The 27819-nt window shown below is 38.9% G+C and overlaps 1 protein-coding gene across 4 annotated transcripts in view; it reads right to left on the minus strand.

Annotated features, from left to right (window-relative positions):
* Positions 1-619: 619 nt before the first annotated feature.
* Positions 620-27819, minus strand: part of VCL (vinculin) — a 52535-nt gene continuing 25335 nt past the window's right edge. Inside the window, exons 5-22 of one of the 4 annotated variants that reach the window (XM_015866529.3) lie at positions 26793-26915; positions 25292-25452; positions 19352-19442; positions 17914-18061; positions 17258-17411; positions 16453-16628; positions 15108-15298; positions 13869-14068; positions 13137-13265; positions 12134-12283; positions 11428-11536; positions 10112-10414; positions 9483-9607; positions 8977-9162; positions 6857-7063; positions 4489-4692; positions 3759-3863; positions 620-3125 (exon numbers count right to left, since the gene is read on the minus strand). In XM_015866529.3, the coding sequence (XP_015722015.1) occupies positions 2979-3125; positions 3759-3863; positions 4489-4692; positions 6857-7063; positions 8977-9162; positions 9483-9607; positions 10112-10414; positions 11428-11536; positions 12134-12283; positions 13137-13265; positions 13869-14068; positions 15108-15298; positions 16453-16628; positions 17258-17411; positions 17914-18061; positions 19352-19442; positions 25292-25452; positions 26793-26915 (2909 nt within the window). In that variant the 3' untranslated portion in view covers positions 620-2978. Of the gene's footprint in view, positions 3126-3758; positions 3864-4488; positions 4693-6036; positions 6522-6856; positions 7199-8976; positions 9163-9482; positions 9608-10111; positions 10415-11427; positions 11537-12133; positions 12284-13136; positions 13266-13868; positions 14069-15107; positions 15299-16452; positions 16629-17257; positions 17412-17913; positions 18062-19351; positions 19443-25291; positions 25453-26792; positions 26916-27819 lie in introns of those variants that run through there. The other 3 variants (XM_015866527.3, XM_085554284.1, XM_085554285.1) reach the window with 3 other exon arrangements.

Raw genomic sequence — 27819 nt, forward strand, 5'->3', positions numbered from 1 at the left:
AGCCACAGACAGAGCTCTGCTAACAGAGTTCTAATCTGTCTCATCTATGGTCACGAAGTCCTGGCTGCCTTCTGGCACTGCTGGGCTCTGCTCAATCTCACAGTGCCAAGAAACGTTGGTTCTGAAGTCATTATCTGTGTCTCCTGGGAGGAATTTTGACACAGAAGCACGGAAGGTGGTAAGAAGTTCTGTGCCAGAAATAGGACTGTAATTCCATACCATTGCCTTTGCACTCCATTTTTACTTTGCCAAGTAGAATTCAGGCTGGACGAAGTGCTGGCCAGAGCTGCAGTTCTTTCTGTACTGAGCATCAGGCAAATGCAGCAGCCAATGTTGGGAGCCTCAGACAGCACGACTGGGACAGGCGGCCTCAGAGCAGCCCCTGGAACAACTCCTGCTCCCTCCCACTGGGCCACAGCTCCTGCTCAGCTCTTTCAGCTGCAGCTCCACTGTTAATCCAGACAAACACAACTGGTTTCAATCCTGTTTCAGAAACTGCACCATTTCTGCTCAGAAGGCCAATATTGTGCCATATTATTTCTGCTGCTGTACCCGTTTGCTCCTTTTGCCACTACAATACCAGCACTGTTCCATTACCATTGATACCCACAGGCTGATGTTTGTACAAATGCATTTTTATTGTTTTAACGGAACCAAAGAATAAGGTTGGAAACGTTAGACTATACATAAATGCATTCTGGTTCATAAACAACGTTTATAGTGGTAAAACATCTCTAAGTGACATTCATGGTCTTTTTCCAATTTTTTGCTGCATTTTAGGTCTGAGGACCGATAGTGTTCAAACCAAACCCCCAGTCATTGCATGAGGTGAATGAGCATCTCAGCTTCCACAGAACAAGGCCAGGACCTACAGCAAACATTCTGCAGCCATCATCTGTAACTCTCCCGCAAACGTCACTCAATAAACAAAAAGTGATCTTTGGCATAAACAATTACGTATTAAAGGCATTAATAATATTGCATTAATAGCAGTCAAGCAACTAAACACTGATGCTAAAAAAAAACAAAACCTCTTAGAGAAGCTTGAATGGGAGTAGAGGGGTGGGAGCGTGAGGAGTACTGAAACGCAGGAAGACTAGTTAGAAAATCCCTTTAAAATTACCCCTACCTATTCAGTGTTATTTACTATTAAATAGAAATTACTACATTACAATTACATTAAAGATCCGGTATAAACCGACCAAATGCAAGACATTCAGGTTAAGGCTCTGGCACCTCTTCCTTACTCTTCCTGTTCCAGGTAATGACAGGAGGAGAATACCAAGGAAAGACCCCAAGTACCAGGTGTGTCATAATACCCAGACACCACGAGCAGACTGAAGACCAGCACATGCTTTCTCTCGCTAAGGTCAGTTTGAGGCAGATGCATTAGAATCACTTTAACTTCCCTTTTTAGATAACAGTGCAGTGGAGGGGTGGGGGGAGCAAGTCCAAGTGTCGAGTGTTACAGACCAAAGAGCAGCTGACTGTTCTCTCTCTCTTCCTTTAAGCTGTGAAACATCTGCTCAGTCTGACAAGGCCACTTCAGTAAAGGTTGTGCAACAATTGCCAGCAAATAAAAGTGAACAGGGTCTCAGGAGGTCCGTGCTGATTCGGGCAGCAGTTTGCAAGTGCTCCTTGCAAAAGTACAGCGACCCATTCTAAAGCAGTAATTCCAAATGTCAAAAGAGACTATGGAGCAGTAAACAAAAAGTACATATAGAAAGGCATGTTAGATTACATAAGGATAAAAATATTTGAAGCCTATTTTATCCAGAGCGCATTTTGTCTACAGAAGATTAAGTAACAGACGGCTCAATTTACTAAGACTTTAAAAAACTTTCAAACTTCCTAACTCCAACTATGATAAAACCAATACAAATATCTGGGGACACTGAGCATTAGGAACCGCTGCTCGCTGGCAGCCATTGAGCTACCTGAGGAGCTTCCCACCTCTGTGGTACTTGGGCTTCAGAAAGCTTCAGCAATGCTATTGCACTGTTGGAAGCAAGAGCAGTGAGTCAAAACACCTTCTGAGTGTAACATCCTTCATCTTTTAATTTCCACCTTGAGTGGCTTGAATAACATGAGATGCAAAGAAGAGAAGAAAATCATGACAACGCGTGCCTTGTGCTCACTTTGCTTTCCAAAAGGAAGGAGCCAGCGTGTGATGCTTTCTGGTTCTGGACACGATTAGATTCAAAGAACCAGGATCTTTCAGTTCAATACATCACTCAATTGAGCAAGCAGGAGAGTTGCACAATTTAAGGCCTCTATCTGACAACAGTGCGCCACTGACATTCACCAGAAGCATCTCGGTACAGTACAAAAGTTCTGAAATGCTGCCTACGGGGTGACAGGAGGGTGACAGACAGCTCCAGTTTTTATTCAAGTACTTTTTCACCAAGCAGAAGAACATTAAAAAATGACGTATCAGTTCAGCAATGGGATTTTAATCTTCATTTTGCACCTACTTGCCCCCTCCCATCCTTTTTGTTCTTTCCTTTTTAATAATCCAAACCTTCTACCACTTCCGAACCATTTAAAGAAACAATTAAAAGCCTGCTGAAAAGGTTTCCCTAAATCGCTGCCAACTAACACTGTTAGCGTCCCGGACTCTCAACACAAGCTTTAAGTGAGGTCTACGTATTATGCCATTGTATGGAAACTACTGGAATATGCAGTGCATAAATGAAATGTGCTTCTGGGATTACAGACTTCAAGAAAATCTTCAAAAGATTAAAAAAAAAAAGATAAGAACTGTCTATTATTGGCAAGAATTTTGAGGTGTTTGATACCAAACAAGTTCTAAAGTAATTTTAAATGCATTCTCTTATAATTCATACCCTTAGAATGGGGTATTAGCATAAGCTAATTTTAAGCTTATGTATACAGCACCTTCTGCTGTTAATAAATCTCTTCCATTTCCAAAAAAAAGGCATTTTATCTTACAGAAGACAACGTGGCTTATGCGGTGTTTACTGATACCATGGGGTCTTTCTGACCCAGCGCAGAGTGAATCCAGCATCTGTTCGTATCTTAATGGACGCTGCTTCAGCTTCTCTCACAGTTTCCTTTACAGACTGCATGAGGTTCTGGGCATTGTGAACCAACATCTCAGTTGCCTGGAAAAAAAAAAACAAACCCATAAACATTATTAGGAAATAGCACATTCATAACAGTGGGATGGAAACCCAACGTGCACAGCCATTCCTCCAGCACAGCACTTTTAAAGCAGTCTACTCCTGAAAAGCAAATTATTCTGCTACTCAAGTGATAGTTGATTCCCATCACTACTTTCCCGCTTGTCACTAAGCACTGAAAGTCGGAATAAGAGCTCAATAATCTCTCAGAAGCCCAAAGTTGCAGGATTCCAATAGAAAAGCGAGCATTTGGGAAGCCAGCAGAACTGTGAAATAGTCGAGATGTCAGGACAGAAGTATTTTCACTACAATCCGCTGGGGGGCGTCATTACTCCGCCGGCAATAAAACCTGCTGTCATTTCAGCTGAAAGTTCTTTGCTCACTCACTCCTAGATTGGGAAACTGCTTGTATACAAATTTGAACCAGAATAACTGCTTTGCTTGGAGAGGACTAACGTTCCTTTACCCAACTGCAGCTTTTGAAACAGCAATCAATGCGTGAGGTTTTCCTTACTAAGCACCTGAGGTAAGCGTCTGAACACCGAGTTCTCAGAACCATCTGCTTTAGTGTTATTTCTTTTTGTTCCACCTCCTGTTGATTTTTACACTTCTTACCTGTTCTGATTCTTCATCACTAATGTTGGTCCTGCCCAGCATGGTAGCTTTAACCGTGGAAAGAATTTTGAGTTGTGTGCTGATGGTCGGGATCCGCTCACAGACCTAAAGAATGGGGATAAGAAATGGCTCACATTTTAAACTCCACTGAGACACTTCTTCTCTTCAGACCAATCATTTGGTTTTCCTTTACTATTTCATAAAGAATCAGCATTTGGGAGCCCCATAACTTTCAAGACTTTCAGTCAAATACAGGTAAGGCAACTGAACACCTTGTTTTAGCTGCTCTGAGCACGTCTCTGGAGAAATGCATTCTCATTTCCTCCAGATATTCCTCAGGTGTTCTACCCAGACCTGGGAACAGACGGCATTTGTCTGTCTGTCTGAGCGTGAAAAAAAAACCAACTATGCAGTGTTACATTTCTGCTGCAGTTCTTTGCCACAGTAGGAAAAAGAAGATGAAATGCAAAGCAATGCAGAAGCAGGAGAGAGCAGTGCTCCTGGCACAGTACTCTTCAAAGCCTCCGACATCAGCATCTCTCACTTTCCTGTGAACTGATCTGACCCTACAAAATATGCACCACTTTGGCATCTAAAAACCACACATGGCTTGTGAAGTCCCATCAAGTTGCAAGTGAAATCCCTTGTGTTTCACTGCAACACCTCCTCTGCTCGCAGACGCTAAGAGAAGAACCAAGTATTTTTAGGTGCTTACAAGTTAACTCATTACCTGTAAGAGGTTTGTTCTAATGCGTTTATCAGTGCATTGCTTGGCCACCTCTTTGGCCAATCGAGTGACTTCATCCGACGCCTTAGCAATATCTTTTGCACACTGAATGAGGGCACGCTTGTTTCCGCTGCCTCCTCGCACCAGGCGTGACATCTCTGCCATGAGCAGCGCCATTCGTTTAGCAGCAGCAATGATGTCATTACCCTGAAGAGAACAGCAGCAGTCAGTGTTTGTGTCAGGAAGGCAGAAGTCGCACCTGAGCAGCCTACGTTCTGGTAGCAACCCCTTCAGAAAGTCAAGGACCGAAGAACCTTTGTGAACACAGAAGAGGTTTCTTCAAGGAACAGGGAAGATCTGCCCTTATTATCTACTTATGGTAGACTTTACTTTCTAAGACTCGGGGAAAAAAGTTTGCTTCAAAACTGGAAAAAAAAAAACCAAACACGGTGATGAAGTGTTAGTTTGTCCATGGGAGTTTCTGCTCTGTTGGTTATGTTTTAAGATAAAGCGTGTTATTAGCATCTGAAATTCCAGATCTCTCAATAAGGGGAGCAAGGTAGTTACTTTCTAAGTGTGCTAAGCACCTCGTTAAACCAAACAGCACCGATCTGGTTACACGGTTGAGCATCACGTTTTCACGGGCATCTGAAACTGAAGTGGTTCATGTTTATCTGTGCTGCTACCTTGCTGTATTGCTGGCAAGTGGAAGACGACCTCTAATAAAGCTTTGCCACAGGTAGCGTGGAAATGAGATGCAATATTATTCCTGGGCTTTATCAAGTTATTTCTTGAAAACAGTTATGGCTTTTTTATTAATCCTCTCCCTTCAAAATAAAGCTTCTAGGAGAGAATAACTTGTAGTTTAAAAGATAATCTGGCATTATTAAAAATCAACTTTCTTATCTTAATTATATCAAAATAAGTCACAAAAAATACTTCCAGTATTCTCAAAGTGGGAATTAAATACCAAAAATAAACCGTAGCAAAAACATTTCTCATACACTGTTCCAGAGAGAAACCTAGTGCAAGAAAAAAAGCAGTCAGGAGTTATCGATTGTTAATGGTCTGTTAGTACATTTAGATTCACCTTCACGAGGAGTTGTTAGACAAACGTGTAACAGTGCCACGATGCATTCCTACTGTGTGGATGAAAGAGCAGCAGAGTGATTTTAAGTATTAGCACACACGTTCTCCAGTGCAGTTTCACAACGAAAGACCAATGAAGACCACAGCAAGAAGTACACAGTGAGAACCCAACTGTTTTCTCTGTCCTTTGCATGTACTTCCATGACTCACTACTCATTAACTGAAGAAGATATCTGAAACACGTCATTAAATGTGGCACAGGTACGGGTGACACAAAAAGCTGAACTGTTCATTACCGTGACCTAATATCTAATCTGTTTGCTAGTATAACCAGTTAGGATGCAAGCGACACAACACAAAGCTTTTCCATGTTTTCACGCAGGAGGATCAAGAAATTAGGACCAGTGTCATTTACGAAGCCCTCTAACAAGTTATCCAAGCATCAGAATCTGAAAGGACAAGAACATTTTAAAGCCCTTTTTATTAAAAATAGTTTTGTATATCTATACATACACATACACACACACACACCCCTAACCTTTGTTACGGAACACCAACCTTTCTTTTTGTGGCATGCTATAAAAAGTGACAAGTCTTGCAACCATTTGTGCTCAGACAGAAGAAACAGGCTACTTGTGAATGTCTGAACCCCATGTTAGATGTCCATTGGTTTCATACAAACAATCTCAATTCAGCAGATCACAGCATTCGGTGCAGCTTCTTCATAAAAGAATTCTCTCAAAAGCAGCATTTGCAACACAGCCAAGTGCAAGCCAGCAGACAGTCCTCTTCAGTAAACACTGCCATACAAAGCCATTCCTTGTTCAAGGTCTTTTAATGGACGGCACCAATGGAGGCAAAGCACAACAGACACGTTAAATGACTTCTTGAACGCTGCGTACACTGCTGAATCCGGAAGTCATTAAGAAACCATGAACGATGGCTTCCTAGGTAGCCCAAATTAATGTAGAAAGAAAGGGAGGGAGGAAAGATAAACCCTGTTTACAATTTGAGAACTGTTGTAACAAAGAAGGACAGGCAGATGCAAAGAAAGAAGAAGCCTTTTAATATTAATAAGTGACCCAAATCAAGCTTCAGTCTGGCACTGACAGTCAGATCTAGCAAACTCGTGAAGCCACTCTCAGTCCTTAAGATGAAGTGCAGGCAAATGTTTTCATTCAGAATGACGGGACCCAGCAGGGATCAAGAGTGATGCAAATGTGTCAGCGTTCCAAATGGCTGGATGCACACAGATCAGTCCCCGGGGGAGACTCAGGAGTACCTTACTAGACCACTTGGTTGCTTCCCGATGCAGAGACTGAGCAGCAGCCAGAATGGGCTGGTTAACAGGCTGATTGGTTGGCATTAACAGCAGCTCAGGCTCGTAATCATCTTCAATGTCAGAGGGGAGACTGAATTCAACATCTGCATCATCCTCCTCATCTATATCTACACCAGCCTCAGCCGCTTCATTAATCACAGTCACAGGCTTTGCAGGTGGCAGCAAGGGTGGAGAAACAGGGGACAGTTAGTACAAGAAGCAGAATTTGGTAGAAGAGCATGAACTGAGCTGTTTTAGTGACCAAAACATCCTCTTGGTCTCTCCGTATCTGATAGGACAGCTCTAGGATCAGGTCAGAGGGAGGAGGGGAAGGAATACAAGATTAGCAGAATGAAACAAACATTTCACCTGTGTATCAAAGTTACCCAAAAAAATTAAGTAACGATTCAAAGGTGCAGCAACTTTTTTCATCTCAGCATACAGCTTCTACACACAGAGGCTGATTTTCAAAACAACATTTTTCTGGCAAGACAATGGTGAAATGAATGGATTTTCTGTTTTAATGAAAGCCATTTCACTGGCTAGAAGCAGGCACAGCAGCTGATGACTGTGGCGTTTGTGCAGACAGAAAGCATGTATGAAAGCTCCATCACACAGATGTAAGTAAAAGGTAGCAGCAGGACCACAGAAAAACCACTGACACTGTGTGGCTGTCAGGGAAAATAAGGTGGAGTATTAAAAAGTGAAGTATCACGGGTAACGTGAGGATGAACAAAACCGGGTTACGAAAAGATGATACTGAATGTTATGAATGACGTTAATATTACAGTTCTTGAAAAAGAGACTGAAACAGAATTAGTAAATTAAGAGGATTATGAAGCATATGATACTGTTTTGCCACAATATGTTGTATCCTTTACCTTTTAAAATAAAGATGATCTAAGCAAATATATTCCATTAAATTAGATCACAAAGATGAGGTAACAGTAGTGGAACAGTACAAGCTTTTATAATATAGCACCATTTCAACAAAAAAGATATTCTAACACATTTACTAACTTCAATTCTTTAACTGTACTATACAAAACAACCCTTACCAAAGCCTATACATTTGCAACTGAGTTTTGCTTGAGGTCCAATTTTCTACCCAAAAACACCTGCAGCAGCAGAAACATGCAGAAGTTTTGGAAGGAACAAGTTTTAACATACACGTGTAACTGTGTATTGCCAAACTGACTCAACTTCAAAGAATGAGATTTAAGTATCAAACCACTGAAAACAGAATCTAAAGCAACAGATGGTTTTTAGTTTGTGCTCCATGAGAGGACAAGTAAACAGAAGCCTGGAATCCCCGCCATGAAAAAGGAGATTTTTGGGAAGGAGGAAAAGAAATGAACTGCACGTCTTATAGGAATGAAGAATGCTACCAGTTGCTTTTGAAGACTACCTACTTGCCGTCCCATAAGCCTGAAACATCAGTGAGCCCGTGTAAATGGACAACAAAGCAGAAGGCAGTTGACAGTCCTCTGCCATTCAGCACGAGGCAAGACACCGTGTTTCTGTCTTTCCAAGTCTAACCTACACCCCTTAGCAGCAGTGTCCATCAATCCCTCTTCTACCCAACAAGGAGGTGGCTCAAACTATAAACACAGTTTTAATCTTCTAATCTTCTGGCCCTTTACAACTACTCGTAAAAACTTGGGCTGCATGTGCCAAGTTGTTACTGACAAAGCATGCAGCTGGTGGCTGCAGAACTCATGCAGATTTCCTGAAAGCAGCTAAACAAAGTGATCAGCTTGTTAACCTAGGAAGGCACAAGCAGCAGTGACTGTCTAGCAGTACTAGCACTAAGGACCACAAACAGCTTAACACATCTGTGTTCACAGAGGTACAATAATAAGCATTATATCATTCTATGATTCACAAGTATTAGGCCAGTTGTACTAAGTTCACTCTGAATACGTAAGGTTTTCCAATTCCTCCTCCAACTGCAATGTTTTTACTACTTGATCTACCTAAGACTATTCTCTGCATTGAGGCAACTGACAATGGACCAGACTAACACACTGACCCAAAATAAATATTTTTTTGCACAGAATACACATGTAACAATTTCTTACCTTGCTAGACCATTTCCGAGCCTCATCATGCAACTGCCTAGCAGCCATCATCATGGGCTGATTAATAGCTTCTCCTGCTTTCTGCTCTGGGAACTCCTCATCTTTTTCTTCAGGGGGTGGTGGTCTGGGTGGGGGAACCTCACCTTCTGGAAGCGGTGGTTTCGGAGGAGCAAACTCATCAGTCAGCTAAGGAGGGTAAAAATCTTGTTCAGTGCAATGAAGTACAAAGATTAAGCACTGGGTATCATGACAAGACGGCATAAACTTATACTTTCTTTTGTTTTTCCAAGCGCTCCCTGTTTAAGGAAACAACATCGAGTATCTTCTTTCAAATCCTGGACTACTTGGGTTTCCTTTGTTCTTTAACACTTCTGGCTGCACACCTATGTGGCTGGCCAGTTGACATGATTTATTTCTAAGAAATAATAAATGTATTCAAGAAATTTCATCATGCAGTCCACACTTTGTCAGTGACATCAGAGTATTACAGATTTCACGGCACTTACATGAAGATGCTCAAGGTCAGGAGGAGGGGGTGGAAAATCTGGTTCCTGAGGCTGGAAGGCTTCTCTGACTTTGGCCACAGCTCCCAGAATCCTGTATCCAGAATCCAAGAAACTCTTCTGCAAACCTGAATGAAAATCCCATTCCCAGATTAACAGCATTCTCCAGCATTTAGAACTGCAACACTAGCCAAAAGTACATTTCTATACAGTACTACGAAGAGTACACAAATATATCCAAGAAATGAGCAACTTTTAAAAACTACCAAAATGCTCATGAATTTTCATGTAATATCAGTATTTTTTTTATAAAATACATAAAATCAAGCTTAGACCAATTAACAGGAACTATTAAAAATCTATGCTTGTTTATGACAAAGATCATGAAATCCTGTAATCAACTAGAATGCTGAATCCTTTTCACTTTGAACATGGCAGAGGTCTTTGATTGCATTTCAAAAGAACAGGATCCAGCAGTTAATGGTGTGATGCTGATCTCAGCAGTCTGGAATTTAAGCATACAGAATTTCCATAATAGGAGATACTTAACTGTACAAGACAAAACAAGCACTACTTCACATCATCTTTCACCAGTAAAAAACACATCTAAAATCAGTTGGCTGAATCCTTACCAGGATCAGAGATATTTCCAGCAACAGCTTTAGCATCCATTACCATTGGTGATATAGTTTTGCTCAGTTCATCAGAAGCAGCTTTAACAGCCTCCCGGAATTTAGGATCTTCTGAATTTTCAACCTCCCGTTTTGCCACAAGCAGGATGCGGTTTGCTCGTCTAGCAATGCTGGTGGCTCCAGCTACCAGCATCTGAGGCTGCATATTGGCCATTGCAACTTTACATTTATCGAGATCTTTCTTAATAGCCTCTTCTGATGCATCCAACAGAGACTTGGTATCGATGGCTTCATCCACTAGTCCTAGAATAAAAGTTGAAAACATTAATAATCCAGTTTCAACTCTGGAAGGAGATATTTGGTATTCCTAAGATCATTTACAACCAGAAAGTAACCATCTTCCAAAATGAGGAATGGGGAAGAGGAGAAGAGGGTATGAAAAAAAACAGACGAAACGTTTTGCTGCTGTTGCACTTCTGATTATATGTGGTACTTCTAGCACTGTAACTGCGGTCAGGATTGCGCCCGCTAATGACACCCTGAACTCTCGTTCATCTGTTGTAGAATGCTGCTTTTATGAACAAGTGACTTACGTAGCATACATAACAGCATTACCTTCCTTCCAAATTTCTTTATATACATTCAACAATTCTGCACTTTTCTTGTTCACACAAAAGGAAAGACTCCTCTCCTCTGGTTGTGCTTTAACTTACGGGTGATACGTAGTGACAAAGCAGTAAAGTTTTAAATTTCCAGAAGTTAATTTCAGAGATAGACAAGGATACAGCATACAGTGAGGACTATTTCACCAGCAGCACAAAACAAGAATCTACACTTCAGGACTGAAACCTTTAAGTGTCTCAGAAAGACACAGTAGATTAGGAGCCTTCTTTCATTCACTCCTTTCATCGACATATAACAACTTTGAACACACTTTCTTCCGCTTCTCCTCAATTTTCTGCCCTCATTCTACATGTCAAAAGCACACAGTAAGAAAACCCTCAGTTTGCTACAGCGATGTACCACTGCTAGAAGCTCAAAAGGTATCCTGTTTTTCCCACGTAAGAACTAAAGCCCAGCTTACTCCCCCTCACTCCTCAAAATCAACATCTATAAAGCAAGCTATTTTACTTATACTATAGCATGTTGCACACACAGATTCCTGAAGTCAGACAGCACATTTCTGCTACTCTCATGAATTTATTTTTGTTCACTGATTATTTCCATGTGCATCCTCAACCCAAACAGAATGGATAATAAGCCATGCTAGGTAGCTGAGTACAAGTATCATCTTCAACGAGAAAGCCTACTTTTACCTGTCATCTTTTCTACATTATCAATCCATTGGTTTTTCATTGTCTCAAAATGCTCATAAGCAGCTTGATTACCAGGATTTCTCAGGAGGATTCGAGCAGCTGACACTACCTGCCAATAGAAAGTGTTTTTAATTAGGAAAATATCAGCATTTAAAAGACATAATAAGTATTCCTGGAATTGCATTTGTTTCAGTACTGAATGTATAGCTCACTTGTAATTCCAGTTCATCCCTATCTGCTTAAAAATTTACAATGATTCTGAAATCTGTTTATAATACAAATACTTCTCTAGAACTTCGATTACTTGCTTATACACCAAAAAGTGTTTTCTCATTTACAACCAGCTATTGACAGCATTGAAGTACAACATTTAAGACAGACTCACTAATATATAAGCTCTGGATAGAAGCTTAACTCAGAAAGTAAAATGATGTAAAAAGCACTTTTTCTATCTATTTCATTAAGACTAGGTGTAACTATTTCAAGTTACTAACGCTTCTGCCCAAAAGTTGAAGACTGAGACACAGCACTTGGTCACCTCATCATCCCTGGCAGGATTACAAGTATTTGCCATTTGCCTTTCAGAATGTCAGCACTATGCTCTTTGCTGCCATTAAGATCTTACTCTGATAGCAGAAGCATAGGGAAAGTTCCACCCAAGTCCTTTCCAACCTTCATAAAAGCTTTTTGAGAGTTAGCAACAAACCTGTGGGGTAAGCTCCCTTGCCGATTTCACTGTTGCCTGAATGCCTTCCACAGTAGTTTTATTAGCAGTTCCAACTGCAGCTGCTTTTTCTGCTGTAGCTCCCAGCCTTGCAGCATGGTTTTCAAAATTTGCTGCTCTTTCTTCAAACACCTGGTTATCAGAAAAGAAGAATGCATTAAAGAAGCCTCACTTCCCTAACAGAATGGAATATTTCTAAAGTATCAAGTTACAAGACCTCCAAACTTGACACAACTCCTGAGAGGATGCAACAGGACACAACACAAAAGGTTTCAGACTCTCTCTCTCATCCTTCCATTAGTGGACTTCTTTCTTTATGAATTCACTTGTTTTCCCCCAGAGGCTACTATCACGTCTTACAGCTTTGAAATACAATACTAATTCCCAACTTCCATTTTTACAACTACTGAGGTGAAGTCATTTTAGCCTTTTGAAGTCATTTAGTCATTTACAGAGACTAATCTTTGAACCCAGAACAAAGAAAAAAACTGCATTTGGAAAACTATGGTTTTTTTACCTAAAAATTGAGGCTTCACAATGGAAAAAACATTCCTCATCCCACAGTTTCATTCAAGGACACAAACCATCCTGTTCCCAAGTTCAGCTCCTCATGGCATTGGGAATCATTATCATTAATCAATAATGTTATGAATCAGCTTATCTAATATTGAGATATGCAATGCAGGAACTGCCGCCAGTGATTCTGGTAAATGAATATTTAGCATGCTCAAAGTAACAGGGTATGAATATCATAGAGAGTAGTTTTTAGTATTTACTTAAGTCTGTCTCCAAGACACCAGAAACATTTCCATGCCAATCATCCCATTCAGAATCATTAAGCGTATATTACATGTTTGTGAAAATATCACTGACTTATTTTTCAAAATACTGATTCAAAACATCAGTTTGTTTTTCATAACAGCCATTCTCATAAAACAATTAATAACTCAAGTTCCACGTGGGAAAGACACTACCAAATACTTGCCTCTTCTCTATTGGGAGTATCAGAAGGAGCAGTGGCTGCTACTGCTAACAACTTAATAGGAGTTGTAGTGTCACTAAAAATATCAGACACCTCCTGCGTCATTGCTTCTTGCATCCGTGCTTTGAGATCCTTAAAAAAAAGGCAAAATTTTTTACACGTTACACAGAAACATTAAGCTCCTAAGGGTTACAGTCCTACATCATCTTCTCATGACAAACAAAATATGGGAAAAAGAAGCAGATTACACTGAAAGCCATAAAGATAAAAAAAGCTTAGAAGCGTGTTCAATAAATCACCTTTTACAGCATTCAAAATGCAAGCATACACTCTACACACTGAAAAAGGATAAGAAGCTATGAATGGGATTATTTGAGACCCTGCCCCTCAGATTTGCAATGCTAACACACTCTCTTCATTGAAAGTAAGACTTCCTTTTATTTTTAACTTCTAAATCATTCATTTGGAATTAGACCAGGGTAGTATGGTTGGACTTCTGGTTGGACTTGATGGTCTTGAAGATCTTTTCCAATCTGAGTGATTCTATAATATTTTTTATAATCTCTGTGGCATAATATCAAGGTTTTCATATTAAAGAGTGCTCTAAGTCTTCCAGGTAAACTTACATAGCTTTTTGCTCCTCCACCTACATACAAGGTCTTTATCAGAGCAGTGCAAATAATTCCACATACATGTGTTTCACAGCACAAGATTTATTTATTTATTTATTTTTACCTTCAAGGAGTCCTGAAGCTGAGCAGCAATTGCCCTGGCCTGAGGAGAATCTCCCTCCCCTCTTGCTGCAAGGTCAGCAAGCTGAGCAGCCAGCTGGTCTACACGGTCACATTTGGCAAGCAGGTCCTGACGATAAGGTCCCATCATGACATTGGCTAAACGACGACCTTCTGCAACCAAACCCCGAATTGCTGCCTGGCCTGCAGTGGAAGAAGATGCAGGACATTAACATACCAGAGAAACAGAACTTGAAAGCCCAGCTCAGCTCGAGTGTACCATGAACTAACTGATATCCTAGAATTTCTGGGTTAGGAACACATTTCCAGGTGATAAGAAGTATCTGCAGCAGCTTCCCAGTAAGCAAAAGCAGCTCAAAACTATAAAAACAATTATACTCTCACCAATTTATTTCATTTGTTACCACAAGTGAGGCCCTGAGATGAATCCCTTTAGCTAGGATGGCCTCAAGATCACCATTACAGCAGTGGGATATTCTTACATAAGTCATCTGTCGACTCCTATAGAAGTCATTTGTAAATTTCATGTACTGAAATTCATCTCCATGTGATTTCAAGCCATAAGATGAGCAGGAAGAAGGTATGAGTACAAAACCAGGTTGCAAGAAATAAAGAAAATTAAAAAAAATAAAAAATAAAAAATAAAAAAATCAGAGTATCCTCTTCAGGCCTTCCAGAAATCATGGGTTTAATAACGTGTGGTGTCCACAATTGGAGAAAAAAAAAAACAAAAAAAAAACTTATGAAGCAGGTTGATTTTTTTTTAATTGTTTAAAAACTTCCTTTTAGTTGGATAATTTCCTTCACTCAATCACAGCTTCCTGTTCTTTCATTAACAATATGCTTCTGCTCTTTCAGTAATAGGATAGTGTTCTTTTTAACGGAAGCCATCATATTCAAAACACATTAAGTCCTTTAAAGACTTACTGAAGAATCATTTTCAGCCAATACCAACATACAAGTAACTCAAGCTCATAATTAAGCTCAAAATTACTTTAAAATAAGTTGTTATAGAGCCTGACTATTCAATATTCAACTGTAATGATAAGAAAGCTCGTAAGCGTAGCAAGGTCTGTTCCTGCTACAACACCCCAAGATGACTTTCAGCCAAGTGCAGCCAAACAGGTGCATTTCGGTGTTTCAGAAGCAGTAGTTTCAATCTTAAAAATTACAAAGTTTCACCATAAAATTGTGATAGAGAAGAACGTTCTGGAACACTTACCTACTCCCCGATCATCAACTGTAGGATTATCTATCCACCTTTGAGCTTGCTCAATCTTGCCCTCCAAATGGACAGCTGCTTTCACCGGCCTAGTATTAGCTACAGCTCTGTTTGTTTTGGACTGTAAATTCTGAAGTGATGTAGCTATTTGCTTGGCCAGTGCACGGGCCTCAGGAGAGTCGCCTTTCCCACTGAGGATTTAAAGAAAAAAGTCACTTAAAGGTCATTTACAGCTAATCCCAAATTAAATTCGGTAGGAAAAAGATGACACAAGGAATGTTACTTTATCTTTTCAATAAGGTCAAACTTGAGATTTGGATCTCAGAAGAAATAATGCCTGCCATCCATAAATCCCCATTCCACTCTGTTGCTGTAGCACCTTGATATTGCTTTTGTTCAATGCAGCACTGGAGCAGAGGAAGGCATGGTATTATCATTGATGACTTTGATTTCCCATAACCACAATCACCTGCAATAACACTATGCAGATTACAAGTACAAAATTAAGCAGCAGACACTAAGCTATTCATAAACCAGAAAAGAGAATGAATTAGAACCTACAGAAGGAAATGTCAAGAAAAATCTGAAGAGTAACTTCTTAAGAAAAAGTATTACCTCCATACTGCTACTGGCCATAGATTAAAGATCACAGTATTTACAGTGATCATTTCTCACTACAGTTTTCAAGTAAACCCTTTGCAAAACTGATGCTGAAACACTACGAGCAGCTGAGCACTGAATACAATGTAGCACAATTTTCTCACATTTATACAGTTACAGGTTCCACAACACCTGGCTCAAGATCAAAATGAGTGATAATCTACCCTACCAGACAGTAATTTGCTCAGCAAAAGACACTGATATTTGTCTGTATAAACAAGCTTAAATTTCACATTATCTCACTCTTTTCAGGTGCTTTGATACTGCCAAGGCAATTACCTGCAAAATCTTTCACAGGCAGTGAAAAAAATAATAAAAATCTTATTGATACGCAACTCTGAGTAATCTCATTTGGAGGAAGTTGATGCAAAACAGGTTTTAGGATAGAAATTAAACTGAAGCATTAAAAATGATACTATATTTTGCAGATGAAATTTCTAAAGGCATGTTAAAAAATTCTGGCTCCCCCCAGCCCCCCCAAGAACTGCACAGTTATTTGATAGTTATTTGCATTCCATTTGTATTAAAAAAACTGAGAAGTAAAACATGTCTATTCCACAGTTGCTGGAGGAAAATGCTTCCCAAAATTAATCATTAATATTCTGGTTAATTACTTCACAACTTCGAACAGCAAATTAAAGCAACTCAAAATAAAAAACTATATAGTAAGACAATAAATACATACTGTCGTCGCAGATCTGATAGCTTAGCTGTCAAAGCAGAGATTTCCCCCAGGGAGCGAAGGATATCATCTCTTTCTTTAGGCTCCTCACACAGTTCTGCAACTTTCCTTGCTTCAGCCATAATCCCTCGAATGTGTTCTTCTCCTTCACTTCCGGCATTGGGATCTGCGAGCCAGTTCTTAATAGAAAGAAGTTGTAGGTGAATGAAGATGAACTGTCTTCTGTCCGTTCCTTGTCCCCTCAACATTTGCCAAAAATATTTTGAGAAGTGAAGTTTAACTAGCTGTTTTAATGACTCATGAGCTTGGAGGGTTCCGATGATTAACAACCAATACTGTTGTGCACCATGTAACACATTCCTTGCAAAGCCCTTACTAAAAAATTACATTATCAGGCTTTTCATCTGGTTACATGTATATATCTATATCTATCTATCTATCTATAAACACAAACAGTTTCACTGGTGCTGTTTTGCTGTAGATTCTATACCCTGAACTCCAAAACAGATCCCACTTATCTGTGCTGTCTGAAACTATTCTTTCCTTTTATAAGATCGGTTTACGCCCTAAGTTACAGCATTTCCTCATTGTAAATTTCTAACACTCGAGTTTTTAGCAATACTAAACAATCTACGAAGAAACAAAGCTCTAACGAAAATCTTGGCATCATGAATTTAGTATTTTCCTGACTGAAGACAAATATTTCCTACATACTCCTCCTAAAGAGAAACTGTGTTGCATTTGGATACACCTGTTTAGTGTAACACATAACAATTTCCTGAAGCATTTATTTAATCATCAGTGATACCTGAGCAGCATCAATCTTCTTCGCAATAGCCTGCTTAGAGTTTGTCATGGCCTCCAATTTCCGGGCTGCATTCTCCACTTTTGCAGTGAGCAAATCCAGGCCTTGTGACACCTGCTGCGCCTTCTGCATTGCCATTGGTGTAGCACCCTGCCCTCTGCCAAAGAGCATCACAAATTCAACTCAGAATTGAGCAAAGCCCTTCTCTAATGAAGAAGTGCCAAAAAGTAGTTAGGAGAATTCCCAGCAACTACTGCAAGAGTTACAGTATTTAATCATATTGTTTGTACCTTGAAAAGAAAAAGTAATTCAGGAGAAAATATTATACCATGAAACCATTATCTGTCCCCCTAACAGATCATCTTTAATAGCTTTCTGTGTTTCCTGCATGGGTTCTTTTTCACCTTTTTTTTTTTTATTATTATTATTTTTAGGGGCAGGGGACAGTGAGTGCCACAACAAAAACGAATTGACACTCCAACACTCCAACTTGAAGATTTACTACATTGAAGAGCAGCTGAAAAAAAACGTTTAGCACAAAGAGTCCTCCTTTCCTAAACATTAGGAAACAATGCAACAAGTAAAACTATGCAACTGTGAGTTCAGAATAGCTGTTTAAATAGCAGTGGGAAACTGTCCATTAAAAGTAATAGATTTACCGAGCTCGGAGATCAGCAAGTTGATCCGTCATCTGGCCCAAAGTTTTGCATGTTCCCAGAATCTCCCTGCGTTCTTTGCCTGCACACAATTCTCCTGCTTTTCCAGCTTCATCAAGGATCTGCCTTATTGCTTGCTCACCAGCATCCCCTAAAAGGTACAAGTCAGTTAGTAAAAATATCAAATCATACATTCCTTGGTATCTTTTAATAACCTGCTGAGATGTCCCACCACACTAATTGCACCAGGCTCAGACATCAGAACATATTTATCAAAACATACAACATACAACAAATGTGATCATTATGAGATCACGTTTCTGAAACGGCATAGCATAGTAATAATGAAGTACACCATGTACCACCTATTTCAAGAAATATAAAAATTCTGTTATCATAGTTTGATTTCTGTAAGCAGACATTCCTAAAACTTGTAATGTATTCAGGCAGAGAACAGAAAGAGCAATAAGGAAAGATTCATCCCTCTCCTTGCAGTCCATCTCCAATTCCACCCTCTCATGTTATGAGTACTGGCACCTCTGGTTTCTCAATGAAGTTACCATAGTGGAATGACTCAGAAGTCCTGCCAGAAGGACACTCAGGTGATAAAAAATATTATGCAGTTAGTTTGGAGTGACTATTGAGTAAGATCTGTCTTGAAGTAATTTTTAGAATTATTATTCCATTTCTCTCTAGCTACCAAATACTTTATGTTTCACTGCATTAATTGTCACCACAAACATCAGAAGGCTCTGAAACTAGTCATTGTTCTGGCACTGAGTGAGGCAAAAGAAACAAGATCAGAAGTGTAAGCAGCAGCTCCACAGATAACAGTCATTCACATTCAACTTTGTTTTATTTTGGATTCAGTTTCAGAGGAAACTTTTCAGATAAGGTCTTTAAAGTCCAAATGGAACAGGCCTCCACCTGCTTTTACTTGCTTAAAAGATGCAAAGTAAGGCAAAGCATTTTATATAAATCAAGGTGACTATCTTTAATGTATTTATCGCACATTTTCTGTCAAGACAAAGAATAATACTTAAATTATTATTAGATAAACCTAAAGTTATATAAACATGAAAATACAGGAGGAGGAGTTTCAAGGATTAGCCACTACTGCAGTTCAGTACTGTTAGATGCAATTTATGTGGTTTTGATTTTATGAGCAGAATACATATATACATATGCATATATACATACACACACACACTATAATGAGTATATTTAGACAATTTGAAACAGGGAAAGATCATGAGAACAATGAATACAATCTGCTCGATTTCCAGGTTATAAAGAAAACACCATGGGCTGCTTCAAAATGATTCACTACATGTAGGTTACTGATATCCGAAGGCAATTTTGCATCACACAAGTGAATTATTCACACCTTTAGAAAAAGAAATCAGAATACTGTCAGGTTTCTGCTTATTTTTATTATTACCTGGAGGTGCGTTTGGATCTCTCAGCCAACCTTTTGCCTGGTTCATCTTCGAATCTATTAGGGCTAAAGCTCTTTTCATGGCTTCAGTGTCCTTTGCAAAAGAGAAACCACCATAATGATTTTCAAAAGCTCGAAGCATGAATAGCCAACTTGATGAAAGCAGACAGAAGTCGTATAAAGCACAGCCTACTTACAGAAACATATCCATGTAAGCAGCTCAAAACCCATTTTCAAACTAGCAGATCATAGTCACTTCTTTCCAAATCAGACAGACATTTTCATTCACTCAAAATGCAGGAAATACGCATGCAGATTCAGTGATGTTTCTGTTTCTTTATTTACTAGTGTTTTACTATCTCAAGTCAGAGCTCTAATAAGCATTTATCTTAAGAGTTAGTGCCATTTTTCACCTTAGTGTATATCATAGCATGAAGATTAGAGTCAACATTTAAAAAATGGAAATCAGCCAGTGAGTTTTGCAACTTCTGTGCACAAGACTGCACATCTGCGTTTTTCACCTGTTCTGTTGTTTTATGTCAAATAACTTCTGCCTGCATTCAGTTCAACCAATAGTTAATTCCTCCAGTTCTCAATCAGGGAGTTTACTGTCTGCAGAGACTTAAAACACACATTCATCCGCAGCTGCTTCAACCTCAGAACATCTCTTCCAGGAACATTATAGAAGCTGCTTCTTTGACTGCTATGATGCTATTATTCAGCATGTCTTCACCTTGAGGAGCTAAAAGTACTCGGTCCTTATCTTTACTCTATCATACTCTATCAGTTGACTGTTCATGTTTCATCCCTCCACTAGAGGCCACAAGTTTTCTGCCCTATGCAAATGTCAAGACAATCAACAGAGCAGATCCCTTCCAACAGAACTTATTCTGTTCTATTCAACACTACATATATATTACCAGAGTAACAAGTACCTTAAGTAACAAGTTGGGAGAAAGCCAAAATAGCTTTTTACCACACATGTAATGGAAATAACTTCCAATGCATATAACATCCCATTATTAGTATACAGATGACGAAAAGAAGCCTGGCCCTGTGCTGCTGGCTGAATTGAACTACCCATGTCCAGCTGCTACAGAGAGCAGCCTGCTCCCAGAATCAAGGAGCAGTCATCTGATTTAATGTGAGGTAACCTGACAACAATTAAAAATAGAAAATAAAAAAATGACACTTTAGTGGAGCAGCTCATTCTGCATTCTTAGTCCTAGAGATACTTTCCTGTAAATGTTCTGGCCTTGAAGCCTGTTTTATTCAGGTATGTCAGTCTTTCAGCAATTCACACATTGCAACTCAGCCAGCCACTATCTCACAGGTCACCTGACACTGCTGGATATTTCTAAGGGTTGTTGAATCACTGCCCTAAAGAGGCCAACAAAGCAGAATGTTTTACAGCTGGAGGACTGGTTCTTAAATCTTGAAACAAGGCCTCGGGGCTTAGGCCAAGACCTAAAGGACAGGACACTCAGCTAGGGCTGGGAGGGGGCACAACAGTCTCCAAGTCATCTTCTATACAGCATGAGAATTGTGCATTTAATGCATGCTTATTTACTTAACTCTCATCATACAACAAACTAAAAGCTGAAATGCACATGGAAAAAACCTCACCAGCTGTGATGGGTGGTATCAGAGTTTTCTGTTGTTTTATGTATGGGCTGGAGTAACTTCAGCTTGGAATGAATAGCTACTGGAGGCCTGTCCACCCATAAATAATTTGAAACAAAAGGATTAACTGAATTTTTAATAAGGTGACAGATGTTGCTTAGTGTGTTCATGAGATGATAGGTGTGGAATGGCTGTGAAGAAAGTGTCGGATGGATGGGAGGGTGCAAAGACCCGTTCTCCTCCTTTTACTGAAGCAGGCTTTTCTGTCATCTCAGCTGTCTGCAGAAGAGCAGATACAGCAAAATGATAAAGAAGGCTCTGAATTTCTTATCAAGGGATAAATTTAAGGGCATTTCAGCTTCTACATTCACCATTACCCAAGCAATACCAGCATTCACCTGTTCTATCATACAAAGGCCACAGAACTGAATTGATCTACAATACAAATATTACTATCCTGTGTAAATCTTTGCTGAAGTTCATGTTTGCAACAACACGGTGTCCTTTTCCTATTTAAAGCAAAGATCTGGTTAAATCTCAGTGCAGCGGTTGCAAAATGTTCCAGGCAGGCTGCTTGTAAAGCTAAAGCTGCCAAGGAAGGGAATCCCTCTCAGCTTTAGCCTGACAAGGAGTTTCCATTGCAAGGAGATGAGTAATTCTTAATTAGGAAATTGGAACCCATTCTTAACCATGTTTATTGGTACTGCACATGTAATAATCTCACTTTTTTCTGCCACAATTTTGAATGGTATCAAATACTTGGCAAGTAAGGTGTAACAATCCTGGGATGTCTGGCCTGATCCTCTGATCCAGTTTAACAAGTAAGCAAAGGAGACATGCTTACTCCAGGCCTCACTGCCTGAAGGTGAGTAACATTCCTGACTCTTTGAACTGTTCTAATGCCCAAACAGTTAAATACATTGGAAATTCTACTGTTTGGGGATTTGCCAGCAGAACATCTGTACAAATAAGGAAAGAAAAACTCCTACAGATAGCCTGCTGAAAGTGTAATGACAATTACTTGTCAGCAAAAAAAAAAAAAGACAAAAAGACTGCTTTCCTCCCTTCCCCCTGTTGGGGAAAGGAGTTCCATTAAGAAAATCAACACTATTATCTAGTCAAAAGAACTAAACACCTTAAGCCAATGAAGTCAAACAACTAGGCTAGCACTGTCTGAAGGGGAAAATAACAAGCTGGCATTCTAAAATTCCACTCCCAAAGCAAAAGAGCACTTATTCACAATACATTTGTGCAAGACCTCTGCCACTATTAAGAATTTTGAGATTATTCATGGAGCAGGTGGTATTGACACTGCCTTTTAAACTGAGCACAATAAATCGTACACATCCCTTGCTGAATATAAAACACAACCTCTGACTCAATTAAGTGGTCTAGTCTAGTGATAACTGCATTTCATTACCAAAGAAGGGAATGTTGAGGAAAAAAGGCAAAGGCAGCCTTGTGGCAGAATAGATAGTTTAGTCACCAGCCAGGGTTCGACCCCACACAATACAAGACTTCTCAGCTTACAAACTTTTAACCTCTTATGGAGATGGAAGGCATATAAACTGTGTATTACTTCATGATTCTTTAAAAAATGAGAAGTATAAGAGTACTGAACCACTGTAAAAGAATGACAAAAAACTGAACAAAACTATGAATGCAATACATAAGTACAGATTTTTTTTTGTTTAAGATTTTGTCAGAGATCTTTATTTGCTCAGTGTCTAACTTTAAATCAGCACAATATCTTAAAAATATGCATTTTTTTGTGTAAGCTGAGACTGCTGTAGTGCAGTAACAGCACTGTGCCCTGCAGAGTCTGTAGCAAAACCAAAGTAGTTTATGGTAAAGCCTGCAGTTCTAGCCCTACGCATTTGTCCCTTCCATTATATCTATGAAGATTTTGTGGTGCATGTACATATAAACAATTCAAGACAGAATAACAAACAAAACAAACCAACATCACCACTAGGATGTAGTACACAAATTCAAGGCTGCATCTTGAATTTTGCTTCAGAAGAGGATGGGAAGATGATCTTTCCCTTAATTATCAGGCATGAAATGCATGCAACAGTCATCTTGAGTAGAAATAAAGAGACTTCACTCTCCCTCTCAATAAATAAACACATATATACACTCACACACAGACACAAGGAAAAGGCCAATAACATGGGGCCATTGGTGAACTAGTTCTTCATCCCACTGCTTTTCAGTCAGAACTGCTCGGTTAATGCCCAGTGACAGAGCTCCAAGTTGTCTTCATTCAAAAGCCAAAACAAATCTTAAAAGTTTTCCCAGCAGGAAATGAAACTTCAATTACACTTTATGGCATTACATACATATGCATAATAAATACTGATCAATATTGTCCACATGGAGATACTGCCAGTACACCAACTGTTCTCTTAATGAAATCCTTTATTCAACATACCTTGTTATAACTTAAGATTAAAACTGCCTTGCCAACTTTCTGCAAGTCATTTTTTTGAAAACAGGAAAGTTCCCAAATCTAACTAAAATAAAACTGCATTTGCACTTCCTAAAATATAGCAACACTTCAATTCAAAAATGAACCTGAATTTAAATACGTACATAAAAAAATCTGAAGCTTTAAGCCTAGATCCTAAGAACATGAACCATCAGAACTGTAGGAAGGCTACCGCTGAAATACTAAGGAATGGGCAATCCCTGATTTAGTAAAGCTTTCCGGGCATGCAGTAAGCTGTTTCCTGCATGACTGGACCCTTTATTAGCAACTACAAACACTAGTAACATAAACTAACACAAAAGCATTCAACAGGAATGTGCTCTAGAAACTTGGGGTAGCTCTAATCAGATTCAGGAAGACAGTTTCAATGCAGTTCAACTTGCCATTACCATTTTCTTAGTGACAGCCAATTCTACACATTTGCCTATTAAGAGTCATTTAAAACCTCAGTGTGTATATATGTAAGTATGGTGTTACAGCTGGCACACAAACAAGAAATTGCACAGCACACAGTCTGCACACAGCACAAAATCCCACATACATGCTTGTTTTGTTTTAGTACAAGGTAGAGGTGTAGGGTGTGTAAGAAAGCTTACCTTCTAAAGGTGAGAAAAGGGTAAGAAACAGAAGAACAAAAACAAAGATGTATAAAGTAGTCATAATAAAGAAGTGATAGTGACAAAATAACTCAAAAGGCAAACTAAGGGTCAAGTGCCAAACAATATAGGCCTAAGTGATTACACTGGTTAGATTTACTGCACAAGATTTTATTTGTTAATAAGCCTGGCTTCAGGTTTCAATACCTTCTTTACATTTTACCATTACTTGTTGCTTATACTATTAACCCTTTAAAAAATTTTTAAAAAATTTTTAAAAATTAAAAAATCACTTTAGCCATTTATTTCAAATTATTTAAAAAAATAAAAAAATAAAAAAAAAAATCCGAGTAGGAATCTGAATTGTGTAGGCGCATTCTTCAGTAAACCCACAATAACACTTCATAGGATTCTACCCATCAAAAAGCTTTAGGATCTGTTGCACATTTCAGTATCTTCAGTACCTGCCTGAGTCCTCCAGGTTCAGCAGTTGCAGCTACACAGCTTAATGGTGAGTCAAAAAGACCCAATACTGCCCGCTTGCCTGCTTTACAGAACGGCTCTTCAGATTAGTCCATCTTTTTTGCACTAAGCAAACACTGAAATTTTAATTCTACAACCAGGCTAAAAACAGGCAGCAGGAGGATTTAAGGGTCCAAGAAAGAACCCCAAAAATTAACTGAAGCCTCTTAACTCCAGGCCTTTTGCACAAGGAATATGGCAGCAGTCTATCTTTTGGAGTAGGAAAAGGAAGAAAAAAAATATATATATGTCACAAGTAATCTTACTTGCAAATGCCAAACAGGACCATCTTAAGGCACAGAACAATATCTTTTATACCTAATTTTCACCTGTCAAATATGATTAAATTTGCTCAATACAGCAAAAATATATATATCCTTTAAGAGAAATGCACTGTATTCCATTATTACTTAACCACACTCAACTGTGAAAAAACTAAGCCTTCTGTGGCCATTCAGCTCCAGTAACCACTGGGCCACTTTAAAGTTTCACACTCCTTTAACCTTAGCTTATAAAGAGAAAAGGCTAGTTCTGAAATCAAGACAACCATCTCCAAAGACGTTGTTCAACGTTGAAGAAATTATATAATGTGATCACAGTGTTGCAAAACTGATGGACAAATACATACTTTAACAGACTGAGATTCACAATTGTTTAAGTCTACAACACAAAAGCTGTCCATCCATATCCAAATGTAGATGTGAAACATACCTTGCTGGCCCAGGCATCTTCATCCCAGGAAGTAAGTTGCAATACACGAATTATTTCATTTATCTCAGCACTCATTTTCTCGACTGTGAAATTGCGATTTTTCAAGGCCTCTTCTATTCCCTGGCTTTTAGTGTTTTTTGTGGTTACAAAGATCTTCATAGCTGTAAAAATACCATCAATCAGGAAAAGCTACACATAGAATAAAATCAATATTGAAAATAATTCTGGATGCTCATTGCAAAATAAAATATACAATCTCTGTTTCAGTAGAAGACTATCTAAAAAGAGATTGTAGTTATAGTCAGCTGCATTGTCTACATCTGCATCTACAAAAATATTTGTAACATTACTATATGGATTTCAGAACTGAAACCAGTTAATTACACTGGCATGACAGTACTTCTCTTGCACAAACTATATTCATAATCTGCAGTTAACATTGTCAGACATAAAAATACAGGATTTGGTATGTGTTAATTCATGCCAGGTTACAGCATATCCTGCACACAGTGTCATTTTCTCCTTGCTGCTGCAGCTGGTGCTATTTGTTCAGTGCCGTAGGACCCACAAACTTGTATATTAATTTGCCATTGGTCTGTTTCTAACATATCACAACTCTATCTCTGTATACAGTTCCATATGCAGGTAAGTATCAAATGCACTCCTTTCATACCACTAATCATCACCCTTTGTGATGGCAAACGTACAGCATCAGAAGCATTAATTTAATAGTACTTCCAAACGGAGACAGAAATCGAGCTTATCCATACTCACAACACAACCATTACACTGAATAACTTTGCAGAAGAGGTGAAGGGGAGGCAACACAACACATCTGTATCAACTATTTTACGATGCACTTCCACTCAGTACTATAGCCAGGAAAATGAAGCCAAGTTCACAACCTTTGATACCCTGGCAACAGCTGGCACAGGCTTCCTCATCCAGACAAAACTGTGTTCATCCAATTTTTACTACTAAACCACAATTTACATTTGCATTGTTTGTTTCCCTCAATATCATAATGTGCCAAAAAAAAGATAAAAAAATATAGTGGAAGAATATCCTATTCAGAGTTATGAATCAGAGAAAAAAAAGTTATGCAAGAGGGGATGATTATCTCCATACATTTCACTGCTCTTTCACAGGCTGCCCTAACAAGCAAACGTCTCTCCTGCCTGCCTATACATGGCTCAGCACAGTGAGATACTGCCAGTGCCTTCACATAAAAGGAAATGGTGATGCTAGCAGGATGTTATGTCCTTGTAAAAGAACATGGTACACCAGAGCCAGGAATGCTACAACAGTCCACAGGGAAGGTTCCAAAGCATTATGCCTCTCCCCTGTTACAAATCAGCTTCTCCATTAGACCACGCGCCTTATCATCTTGTAAAAACAGTTAGGAGTATTAACACAGAGCCAGTTGGGCATATGTACTAAATAACAATTGTTCAAGTGCTTTATCAAGTAAGCTGAGATAAATATATATATATATACATACCTGAAATAAGTACTGGCAATAGTTCCTTCACAGTATTCATGGAGTTCACCAGCATAGCCCTGTGTTCCTGATGAGTTAATTCCTGTTGTCTCTCATCGATCATTTTTGCCATCTTTGTCATTCCTTAAGATTAAAGAAATTAAACATAATCGGAAGTGCAGAAATGCAATATTAAGTTTAATTTGCAACAAATGAGCTCCCTAAACAAGAACAAAGAGTAACAAGTACTGGCAATATCACTTAAAGCATTCTTTAATATTAGGATCCATTACTTAAATTGTATTCCAGATGTTACTGAACTTGATGTTACTGAAATAATGTTCTGCTTATTGGGATTTAAAACATCTTCATTTAACAAAAGTTTAAAAGAGTCATAATACCAGCACTAAAATGTAATAGAGCCTCCATACTGACAGCAGAGGTGATAAGTTGTATTGAACCACCTTTGCGTACGAAAAACATAAGTCACTAAAAAGGTTGTCATATCCTCCACTCTTCCTCCAGCCTAAAAGCTCTGAGCACTTTGTTGATCTAGTCCTGCCTTTGGCAGGAGAGGCTGGACTAATCCCTTCCAAACTATATCATTTTATGATTATATAATCTTGTTATTTATACAGTTCTCACACTGACAGTAAGATCCGGTGATAAAACTGAAAGGAACAAGGACTACTAGCAAAAAAATGGGCATGGACTGTGTTAAGTAACACGTAGTTCAGGGTCTGTTTGTAGTGTATGCCTGAAACAAGATGAACTGTTTATCCAAAGCAGGGATTGAGAAGATCATTTCTGATGAAATCACATGGTTGTCTATGTGTATATCTTCATCATATGCCCAAAACAGGAAGTCATATTTATATTATTTATATTTTAAAGACATGGAAGATAATGACCACAGAGAAACTGAAATTGAACAGTAAAAACAGAAAGTCAAAACAGATGACTGCCCTTTCTATTTGATCATTTCCTATTCAAAATGAGGCAAAAGTCAGTTTAGCTAAAGGTAATGTCTCATGGAACACAAAATTTA

Source organism: Coturnix japonica, chromosome 8, assembly GCF_054131305.1.
Source record: "Coturnix japonica strain WE chromosome 8, WE-NBRP24, whole genome shotgun sequence".
Taxonomy (NCBI): domain Eukaryota; kingdom Metazoa; phylum Chordata; class Aves; order Galliformes; family Phasianidae; genus Coturnix; species Coturnix japonica.